This window comes from Echeneis naucrates, chromosome 22 (genome assembly GCF_900963305.1).
Source record: "Echeneis naucrates chromosome 22, fEcheNa1.1, whole genome shotgun sequence".
In the NCBI taxonomy this organism is placed as follows: domain Eukaryota; kingdom Metazoa; phylum Chordata; class Actinopteri; order Carangiformes; family Echeneidae; genus Echeneis; species Echeneis naucrates.
This window is the reverse complement of record NC_042532.1, coordinates 17,990,959-18,001,871: the sequence shown is the minus strand read 5'-3', so window position 1 is coordinate 18,001,871 and position 10,913 is coordinate 17,990,959. Positions and strand designations below refer to the sequence as shown.

Here is a 10,913-nt window from a genome sequence, read left to right as displayed (position 1 = left end):
GCGACGTGACCACGCCCCTCGCTTGAGTGACGCACGCACGTTAAAAGATTTCAGCCAATTAGAACGCAAGGAAACCCCCGCGTCACCGGGTCAAAGGTGACACTAATGGATGCGTCTCAGACGTAAACAGTCCGGTCCGCTGGAGGAGAGGTCGGTGCATTTTAATCTGATTCTAACAGCTTTGGTGTGAATAGTTTTTTTTTTTATGTTGATCTAAATGCTTCTTTATTTTATTTTAGATTTTCCTTCCAGCTCAGAGACATGAGGCTTTTATCCCGGGCGGTACAGCACGCAGTGAAGCCGAAGGACAGCAGCCGCAGACTCTTCTGGGGTTGGCTCAACGCCGTTTTCAACAAGTAACCTCATCAGCATACAGCTCTGTGCTCAGGTTTACCTTTAAGATGCATGGACTGTCCCGTTTCTGCCATTTAGTGTAGATTCAGTTCTGTGCTTTTACACGGAGCGGTTTGGGCACCTGTACTCTTATGTGTGCAGCATAATGCCACAGATGATATTTGAACAAAACACAAACACTGAGTGCTTTGTTCAGTTTAGACAGTCAGTTAGATTTAAATCATCTTTTTGCTTTTCTCTTCTGCCCTCTCAGCAATGATGTGATCTGATCTCATTCAGCATAATCAGCATCTACAACACTGTGACTTTGTCTGTTGATCTTCGTTCAGGGTGGACTATGAGAGGATCAAAGCTGTTGGTCCGGACCGAGCTGCATCAGAGTGGCTGCTGAGGTGCGGGGCCAAAGTGAGGTTCCAAGGTTTCGAACGCTGGCATCAGGACTACAATGGACTACCAACTGGGCCTCTGGGCAGATACAAGATCCAGGCGATTGACGCTACTGAATCCTGCATCATGTACAAGGGGTTTGACCACCTCGGTCAGTGTCACAGAGTGAAGAATGTTCCTGTCTTATTTAAGTTGATACATTTTTACACAGAACTTTATGTGAATCAAGTTCTCAACACATGACATGGTGTTGGATTAACAGAGTAATGAGCCCAGTTTGAACACCTGTTCAAGTCAAAGGTTAAAGCCGTGTTCAGAAAGTGTAAATTTGGCTTTACCTAAGCTAATGTGAGCTTGACGTCAGTTGTTGAGCTGAAAGTGATTCCTCTCTGTGCTAATAAGAAAGGTGAGTGGGGAATCTGCCCAAGTCTGACACTCCAAAAGTGACGCAAGTGGCCAGGATTGTTTACACCAGGCAGCCTCAGATCTCTGACCTTGCTGGCCCCTGTGCTCCAAAGTATGTGTTTCTGGAGGCAGAGTTGTTTCTTTCTGGTGTAAGCTGATCAGTTTCTTTGTGTTCATTTCTCCAGAGGGTTTGAAATACGTGGAGGAAATCAAGTTCAACAAGTGTATCTACATTGAAGACACCTGCCTGGAGAGGCTAAGCTCACTAGAGAATCTGCAGGCCAGCTTGTACATGATGGAGGTGGTGTCCTGTGGAAACGTGACCGACAAGGGCATCATTGCTCTGCACAAACTCAAGTCAGTGTTGGTGCTAGACGATAAGGTATGTTTAAATCAATCAGATTAATTCCTGATTGATTTAAACAACCATCGACTGACGAAACATTTAGTAATAATCAATGTAATAAACAATGTTACTTTTCCACAGGAATCTGGAGTATCTGTTTCTCAGTGACCTGCCGGGAATCAAAGACAAACAGACGACCACTGACAGACTACAGACAGCACTTCCACGTTTGGATATAGCACTGGACCTGGACTGACAGCTCCCTGCTTACTGGGATGGGGTGTAATTATAATTATAAAAGCTTTGTAAAGGCTTCAAACCACCAAGTGAATTTATATGCACATGTGAGTTTAGTTCTGGGTTCATGGGAAATATTTAAGATGATGAGATCAGCTGTTAAAGAAGCAGTCCAACAGAGAGAGAAGTTAATGCACTTTATATTGTTGACACCAAAAACCAGAATAAACTATTCTTTATTATTTTGCCAACATTCAAGGCATTAAAAGTGACTCCATGTGTGGATATACAGACAGAAAGAATGGGTGAAAAAGTTGAGCAAATCAAGCATTCAAGAGTTGTCTTAGTAATTTCTCTTGATGATTTTGGCATGTATACAACATCTGAGGACGGACAGATGGCTGAGAACATCCTTAGCACCAAAGTTCCAGAGATAACAATGAGTACAATGTGGTGTCACTGCTAAATACAAGTTAAGGTGAATTGAGGGAGTGTATTCACTCCTGACGTCAATAAATATTTTCTGAAACGCTCATGAGTCAAAAGCTGTCGATCAATTCAACAACATGTAACTTGCTACCAAAACAGGTCGCTCCTACAGAGTCCATCGTCATATAAAAAATACATTTGGCAGACCAGACAAGGCAGTACGCCGTCCTTTTACCTTCAGTCTACTCAGCAACTACAAGTGGAGCAGCACGTTGCTCCTCGTCTTTACAAAGCTACAAAAAAATACAACCCAGTCAGCTTGACACAGGCAGCGACGTAACCCAACAGGTCTGAGTCGATACGTTTGGAATAGTGCATAGACTGGCATCAGTATCAGAGACGCCCCACACACCTCACATGGGAAAAACAAACATTTTGAAACAAGGCTGGATCCTCTTGAAGGTTTTAAGAACTGCAGCGCTTCCACAATCTGCTTTGCCCCGATCGGCGTGTTTAGATGTTTGGTAGGTGATAGTTGAACTTGCGCAGGTTGTTGTAGTATTTCTTGTTGTCCAGGGATGGGAAGATGCTGCTGCTGGTCAGCTGTGGCAAATACTGCATGGTGGAGAAAAAATTAAAGTTCATGTCGGGGACAAACAGGAATGAAAATCATTTTAAACAATGACTGTTTCTGTTAACTGGAAAGTATTAAGATAAAAAGCAAACATCGAACTGAAATACTGCAAAAAAAAATAGTCTATTCTACACATAGCTGGGATTCCTCGGTCAAAGCGCTGCTCACCCCGGGGGGAAGCTGTTTCCGAGGGAATCGTGTCCTCTTGTTGCCGGAGCGGTCCTGGTCCCGAGACAGGCTTTTTTCCCGCAGGCTGTCAAAGTACGGCAACTGGAGGAGCCGCTCGCAGGTCAGACGCTCAGACGGGTCCATCCGCAGACAGCCCTGAACCGGACACAGCTCAGTCAGGTGGCTCACACAATTCTTTCGAAATGTAAAACTTATATCATGTAAAGAGTAAAATGTACATTTATTGAGATTCCAAACTTTTCCAGTGGCCCTCGAGTGTTATTTTGCATTATTAAAACTAATTTGAAGCTTCTTCACCTTCATGAGACTCAGTGCTTGATGTGAGAGGTTTGGATATTTCTGCTCCAAAGGTTCCTACAGAGGAACAGGAGAAACAGGACCGCTGAATATGTTCGGATTGGTATGCTTCAGTTTTCGCTGTATTTCTTTCACAGAATCAACATTGTTTTTGTGCTGAGCTCAGGTTAGCAGTGTGTAAAAGCTGATGTGGGTTTATAAATTCACACATCTTTGTGTCTCACCATCTCGAGTGGTTCGGGGATGGAAACTCCGCTGAAGAACTGGTTGTTGCTGAAAACCTGTTGATGTCGAGGGGTCAGGTCTCCTGGAGAGACAGCAGAAGGTCAGAGACACTGTGAGTGGACGAGTGTTTCTAAATGATTCCTGGAAATGTGTTTGATCTTTTGAGGAAGAAAAATAAGAAAACATTTAAAACTTCCATAATCTGTTTTATGCCATTTCTCTGTGAAACTACTGATAACATCATCCTCACAATACGAGTGAGTGACTGACTGTCCAAATAAATTCATCTGCTGATATTTACGGAGGCTAACTGATGGCTAACAGACCAGGACCAGGACCAGACTATAACAGACCAGGACCAGACTATCACAGACCGGGACCAGACTAGAACGGACCGGGACCAAACTAGAACAGACCGGGACCAGATTAGAGCAAACCAGGACCAGACTATAACAGACCAGGACCAGACTATAACAGACCGGGACCAGATTACATCAGACCGGGACCAGACTATAACAGACCGGGACCAGATTACATCAGACCAGGACCAGACTATAACAGACCAGGACCAGATTACATCAGACCAGGACCAGACTATAACAGACCGGGACCAGACTATCACAGACCGGGACCAGACTATCACAGACCAGGACCAGACTATCACAGACCAGGACCAGACTATAACAGACCGGGACCAGATTACATCAGACCAGGACCAGACTATAACAGACCGGGACCAGACTATCACAGACCGGGACCAGACTATCACAGACCAGGACCAGACTATAACAGACCAGGACCAGACTATAACAGACCGGGACCAGATTACATCAGACCAGGACCAGACTATCACAGACCAGGACCAGACTAGAACAGACCGGGACCAGATTACATCAGACCAGGACCAGACTATAACAGACCGGGACCAGATTACATCAGACCAGGACCAGACTATAACAGACCGGGACCAGACTATCACAGACCGGGACCAGACTATCACAGACCAGGACCAGACTATAACAGACCAGGACCAGACTATAACAGACCGGGACCAGATTACATCAGACCAGGACCAGACTATAACAGACTGGGACCAGATTACATCAGACCGGGACCAGATTACATCAGACCAGGACCAGACTATCACAGACCAGGACCAGACTAGAACAGACCAGGACCAGACTAGAACAGACCAGGACCAGACTAGAACAGACCGGGACCAGGCAGCAGCAGCAGCTTTGATCTTACCGAGCGTCTTCCTGATCAGGTACAGTTGATCCATGTCGGACTTCCCGGGCCACAGAGGGATCCCGGACATCAGCTCAGCGAACACACAGCCGATCGCCCAGACGTCCACCGGGGGGCCGTACTGAGTGTCCCCCACCAGCAGCTCAGGGGCCCGATACCAGCGAGTGGCCACGTAGTCTGTGTAGTAGTCACATGGACCAGCTGATGGCACAAAGACAGATGAGTGCTCCGACCAAATGAATCAACATTCAGGACTGAAGATTGTGATGAGTTAAAGTGTTTCTGTCAGTGTGGCTCATTTCTTATATAATGACAGTTTCTCCCTCATATCGATTATAAAACGGCTTTTTCTTTAGTAATGTAGACATTCATGTTCCTGTTTAAGGTTTTTAAGCACCAAATCAATAAAATAAAACTATCTCCGATCATGACCTCATGGAACAAACTACATATCTCACATTGTGAGATATTTAAGAAAAAAAAACATCCAGTTTTTCACTGAATATGAGTGAATATGAGTAAAAAAAAAAAAACATTTATTATAAAACAAACAAGCTTGGTATAAAATAGTTTTCTGTCTGATTTATGTGAATCAGCTCTACATCGGTTCATTTTTAATTGTCATGAAAATGCACATTTAAAAACAGGAACAGGACTGGAGCTGTGAAACACTGTAAGTAATGACGAGGGCCGTTGTTTCCACCAGGTGGCATCATTAAGCGCGTTGATAAGAACTTACTAAGAATCCTGGCAAAGCCAAAGTCACAGAGTTTGATAACTTGATGTTTGGTGATGAGGATGTTCTCCGGCTTGACGTCTCTGTGGATGCACTGCGGACACACAAACAGGAAAAACAGCCATTCATATGTTTGTGCTGATGATAAAGGGCAGTGTGAGAGAAAGAGAGAGAGCTCTGGATTTCATGCCATCCTGTTAAACGGGGGCCGCTGAAGCGTTTGTTGTGTCTAGGTGATACATTAACTGTCGTTCAGCCAAGGGGAAGGAATTCTTGTAAAAAAAGAAAAGGAAAAAGAAAAAGCAATAAAGCAGGAGGCTTGGTGGGAGGAAACCTGAGGAAGCCTGACAGGAAGACGCAGGTAAGAGACGAGTCTGAACAGAGTCGGTCACTCACGTTCTGTTTGTGACAGAAGTTGACGGCCTGCAGCGTCTGCCAGGTGATGCTTTTTACAAGATGCTCCGGGACGCTGTGGGATCAGAGATCAGTAAAGGCTGTTATTGAACTGTTCAATCACAACATAGTCCATGAAAACACCATGAAGTGAAGTGAAATGTGGAGAGAATTTTACTAGGTTTAGGTGATTTTTTTTAATTTAATTATTATTATTTATCTTTCTTCTTTTTCCATGGGGGTGTGGTTTGGTTTGTTTGTTTGTTTCATTTTTTCTGTGACGGCTCTCTTTGTGTGTTTGATTTTTGTTTTAAAACACAAAAACTGCAGTGATTGGATGTATGTGAGGATTTGTGATAAATAGATATACAGCAGATGAACTAAACTTCACTTATTGCAGTTCATCCTCAGGGGTAAATGAAGCTCTGGCAGACCATCTGTTGGAAACTAAAAACAATAACCTCACGATGATGCTACTGTCCTAAAGTTGATGGGGTCAGAAGGATCCTCTTGGCACAGAAAATGTTTTTTCTCTGATGCAGGTGGATGTTGAGAGAATTCTAAGTGGTGGATTGAGACACAGACCAAACCTAAAAACATCAGCAGTATTTTGTTTGCTTGCTGCAGAGATAAAAGCGTTCAGTTCAGGAATCTGGATTATCTGAAACTGGTGAAAGAGGCACAGATGGATAGATGACTGCCCCCCCCGTCCTCTCGATGCTGCTGCCTGTCCATCGTGAGCCTCGATGCTGAACACTGGGGCTTTGTTGGTTCAGGGGCCGTCATCTATCAGTGTTGCCGGGGGAATGGCTAAATCGAGCCTTGTGACTGGCAATTAATAACAACCCCGGCCCCCTTTTCTCTCCCCACTTTGTTTTCCCTTCTTTTGAACCCTGAGCATCCAGGGAGGGGGGCTCCAGGCCAGGACCAGAGGGGCGGGGGCCGACAGTGAAAACACTCCTTATAAAATGTCGCCCAAACCTAAGGGAGTCCCGACAGCTCCTCGATGGCAAAGCATTCTGGGAGAGCATCACTGTAAACATTCCCCAGCGAGCAGGTCAGCCGCCCCGGAGACGGGCGTCGTGTCCATCAGGGCAGACAAAGCGCCGTGTACAGTGTGCTATATATGTAATGTGGAGGTAATAGAAAGCACACAGCAGTTTGTTTAACGAAACTCAGATTCACGCTCCGACTGAACCTTTGTGTTTTGCTTGTGTTCACGATTTGGCAAACGTGAACACATAAAACATCCATCATTTGTGTTGGAAACAGTTACACATAGTTATATATGATCTGCAGCAGTTTTTGTGTAAACACATTTAAATTTTATATCTTTAAGATTAATGTCGACGGAGCAAACTCTGCAGACTGATGAAGACCATGTGATACGTTTAAAAGCTCCAGCCTGCAGCGAAATGTTTCAATCTGTCTCGCAAACCAAACTTAAAAATGGACATTTGAACTTGTTTTTTCATGTGAGTGCACTGAAAGTCAAAGAGGACAATAAAGATGATGCATCACCCAAATAAACTAAACTGTTTGAGCTCAAGGAGACTAAAGATGAAGCTGTTTGGGACAATGAGCCGTATCAACACAGACTCACAGCTATTTGTTTTTAAGAGCTGGAACTTCATCATTCTAATCATATTTTCTTGTACATACTGTTTATCAGTATGTTACATTTGTCTCCTGTTGTATTTTAAGTTTAGTTATTTTTCTGGTACAGGTTACCTCTTTAGCTGAGTGACCAAAAATGTGATAAAATACAAGGCAAAAAACAAACAAACAAAAAAAAACAAGCAGATTTCATCTTTTTATATTTTGATACTGGGGTCAATGAAGTCACTAAACTGAGTGGATGTTTGGTTTTGTTTTCAGGGACATAAATGGCGGGTCACTCACCCTCTGGGGTGTCTGTCCAGCTCGTTCAGGACCGTGTGGTCACAGTACTCGAACACCAGGTGAAGCTTCCGCTTACGTCGAAAAACCTCAATCAGATTCACCAGGTTGGCGTGTTTCAGTTGCTGGAACAGAAGAAGACATTTTTGTTTTGTCAGATTGAAGCAGCGACGCACACACAAACCCAGCTGGAGAGATTTTAGTAAAGCGGCTGTACAACCTGCAGTTTTGTTACCAGCCGGTAATAAACATACTGTCGCCCCTGACAACCCGTCCTCATCCCATCCTATTTATGAGCCGCTGCTATCCGGCAGGCCACTAACAGCCCCCTGCCACTGCATGACTAATTAAACCACCAACAATTGTACAGCACATCTTTGATCATTATTAAAGAAGAAAGAAGAAAAGGAATTAAAAAGTCAATTTGACTGAAATAGAACATAAAAAAAAAAAAATAGGTTGTTGTCTCCCTCAATCAAGAATTTAACTATTTAATAAAGAGGAAGAATCAAACAACATTAAACAGCAAGCATGAACGATGCCGATGCTTTTTCAGTTGCAGAATTTATTTCCTCTGATTAAAAAAATGAAAGATTCTGCAGGACTTCTCCTTCAGCTGATTTCAGTTAGCTCTCTAGCCTACAAAAATGCTTCCTGTGTGCAGTTTATTGCATGGTGTCTCCCTCCTGCTGGAGGAGGAGACTGTATATTTCACAGCACTACAATCTTTTTAAAATCCAGTCGCAGCGTCTGACTGTTTTCAGTTTTTCTCTCATGTAACACTGACGAATTGAAACAAATCCTGATTTCCTGTTTTTCAGTCTGTAATATTTGACTACTTTAGTTTCTTTCTTTTCTTGTTTCCTAATTTCATGTAAAAAAAAAAAATGCATGTGTGAGGGATCTTTGGGGATGATAAACTGTCACCTTGAGCATCCTGATCTCCCTCAGTGCAATCTTCTTGATGATTGGATCGTCCTCAGACTCCACGAACTTCTTGATGGCGACGATCTGCCCTGTGTCTTTGTTTCTGCACTTGAAGACAACACCGTAGGAGCCTTCTCCGATCTTTCCAATCTTCTCGTACTTCTCCATCCTCGCGGGGTGGGAACAGTGCTTTTCCGGAGGCAAAAACAGGTTCAACGGGAGGGCCCAGGGAGGCAACGCTGTCTCTGCAGGAGATACGGGGCACAGGAGGCCTTCACAGCAGGGACACACAGGAGAAGAGAGGAGCCTCTATGACGAACTCACCCAATTAAAGTTGGAATCAAAACATCAAGAGGTTGGGGGGGAAAAAAAAAAAAAAGCCAGGTGGTATGAGGGTCGGCCTGCACAGAAAAATAATATATATAGCTATAATAGATAGAAGAGATTCTGGTTTGTGTTTGTGGCCACAATTTGCATTGAAAATAGATATGCACAATTGTATGAATACACTGAAACACACAAAGCTGAAACCTTATGAACCAGAAAGCAGCTGCAGCTCATACTGGGCTCACACTTTTGGATTTGGGGACCTAAATGTTCAGACTGACTCCAAAAACTGCCTCCAAAAGAAAGATTTAATGGCTTCGGGGCAAAATTACACCGTTCTTCCCACAGTTAGGTTGTGCAACCAAAACATTTGCAATGCAAAGTATATCAGTACATTTCCGTGAGGGGACCCAGAGAGAAAACAAACAACACAGAGCGCACAGCCGGGGGAGGAAAATCAAAGTGCTGCACTTACAAACACACCAACAAGGAAAATTCTAATAAAAACTTCAATTATAGCCAAAAATAGGAAATGCAACAAGTTGATAAATGATGATGAAGGTTGTACAAAAGGAATGAATAAATAAAAGTTCCCTCCATAATGTGGTCTGAGAAAAAGAAATGGTCCCATTAAAAGCAGATTGTGCAGATATGAAAATATTTCTGCAGAAACACTTCCGGTCAGGTTGTGAACTCACCTTCAGGAAAACGTTCTCAGGTGTTCCTGAAGCACCAACACGGAGGCAGATGAGGCCCTGATCCTCCACGGTCCGCAGAGGAGGATGAGCCGGCTCGACTGTCCCTGCAGATCCACAACATCCCGATTTAAAGACCGAGCGCACCCTCACATCCGCTCCTGCCCTTCAAAATAAAACTGCCACCAAACCACCATGATTGTAATTCCTGACTAATCAGTAATACTACATCACACAGTAATATATCTATTAATACAACACAAATAACACAGTAAATATATATATATTTTTACATTGTATTAATGAGGATATTAATAAAACTGCAACTGACTGAGGAGACACAATACACACTTTAAATACACTTATATTAATTCCACTTGTCTTGTCTTACTGTTTTACCTTTACAGTTTACATGATAAAATAAACAAGCAGCTTTTTATCAGAAAACTGTGTGAAGATAAAGTGATTAGAGAATAAACCTTCGTTAGTCCCTCAGATGGGCCAAGTGGCATGTTACAGCAGAAAAGGAAACAAAAAAATATATCATTGGTTGACAGAATTCTTTAAGTAAAAACTAAATTTAAGCAGCAAAAAGTTGATTGTAAAACTTCAGGGTTTAAGTCTTTTTGTGAATATTTGATTTTATTCTGAAGGTCAAATCGTCTGACTTCCTGTGATGCCCTCAGACTCTCTGCTCTCCTTTTTCCACCTAATGCCCCACAGGACAATGTGGAGAAAACCAGCCTCCTGTGGGGGTTCTGTGAATGTTCACTTGACAGTCTGAGAGTCTGAAATGTGTGAAAATTAAAGATGCGAGTGAATCAGTTAGTCAACATCAGAGATCTCAATCTGTTCTCTGAGCCACCTGAAACCAGCAGACTGTTTTATGTTTGTGTTTTTATATTTCTCACACATTCAACTTTAACCAAATAATTCAAATGTCCTTAAAAACAATCAGGACGCCAAACCTTTACATCTGCAGCTCTGAACTTTGGGAAGACGGATCCTCGACGTGTCGTCCTGTCACAGAGAGACCAATTAGTGCAGGCTGGTGAAGTCACAGGAATGGCAGACTAAAGAGGGAAATAATGGAAACTAATACTCACTTGTCTCCCCCTGCCTTCTCTTTGGAGACTTATTATCAGCGAAGGGTGACACGGCGCATCATCAGCTCACAAACACAAA

The 10,913-nt window shown here is 43.2% G+C and overlaps 2 protein-coding genes across 3 annotated transcripts; one reads left to right on the top strand and one right to left on the bottom strand.

Moving 5' to 3' along the window:
* The first annotated feature begins 21 nt into the window (after positions 1 to 21).
* On the top strand, positions 22 to 1,982 carry dmac2l (distal membrane arm assembly component 2 like). The gene is made up of 5 exons (XM_029493419.1): positions 22 to 150; positions 240 to 356; positions 684 to 892; positions 1,332 to 1,503; positions 1,634 to 1,982. Exons 1-5 carry the CDS (start codon positions 110 to 112, stop codon positions 1,746 to 1,748), a joined length of 654 nt encoding a protein of 217 aa, XP_029349279.1. The 5' UTR covers positions 22 to 109; the 3' UTR covers positions 1,749 to 1,982.
* Position 1,983: 1 nt separating this feature from the next.
* On the bottom strand, positions 1,984 to 9,822 carry cdkl1 (cyclin dependent kinase like 1 (CDC2 related kinase)). Of its 2 annotated transcripts, XM_029493409.1 has the most exons (10): positions 9,732 to 9,822; positions 8,707 to 8,978; positions 7,783 to 7,904; positions 5,884 to 5,956; positions 5,491 to 5,581; positions 4,752 to 4,952; positions 3,503 to 3,585; positions 3,279 to 3,335; positions 2,961 to 3,116; positions 1,984 to 2,773 (listed from the first exon to the last, which is right to left on the bottom strand). In XM_029493409.1, exons 2-10 carry the CDS (start codon positions 8,872 to 8,874, stop codon positions 2,672 to 2,674), a joined length of 1,053 nt encoding a protein of 350 aa, XP_029349269.1. In that variant the 5' UTR covers positions 8,875 to 8,978; positions 9,732 to 9,822; the 3' UTR covers positions 1,984 to 2,671. The 2 variants fall into 2 exon arrangements, with proteins under 2 accessions (XP_029349269.1, XP_029349270.1); XM_029493410.1 differs by lacking the exon at positions 3,279 to 3,335.
* Positions 9,823 to 10,913: the final 1,091 nt, after the last annotated feature.

What these genes read in the sequence shown, in the direction of transcription:
- dmac2l (XM_029493419.1), top strand. Translation starts at nt 110, where the DNA reads ATGCGTCTCAGACGTAAACAGTCCGGTCCGCTGGAGGAGAG. An exon ending in CTCAACGCCGTTTTCAACAA is followed by an intron (nt 357 to 683) that starts GTAACCTCATCA and finishes ATCTTCGTTCAG; the next exon opens with GGTGGACTATGAGAGGATCA. An exon ending in ATTGCTCTGCACAAACTCAA is followed by an intron (nt 1,504 to 1,633) that starts GTCAGTGTTGGT and finishes ACTTTTCCACAG; the next exon opens with GAATCTGGAGTATCTGTTTC.
- cdkl1 (XM_029493409.1), bottom strand. Translation starts at nt 8,874, where the DNA reads ATGGAGAAGTACGAGAAGATTGGAAAGATCGGAGAAGGCTCCTACGGT. An exon ending in CCTGATCAGGAAGACGCTCG is followed by an intron (nt 3,586 to 4,751) that starts GTAAGATCAAAG and finishes CTGTCTCTCCAG; the next exon opens with GAGACCTGACCCCTCGACAT. An exon ending in TCCCCGAACCACTCGAGATG is followed by an intron (nt 3,336 to 3,502) that starts GTGAGACACAAA and finishes GTTCCTCTGTAG; the next exon opens with GAACCTTTGGAGCAGAAATA.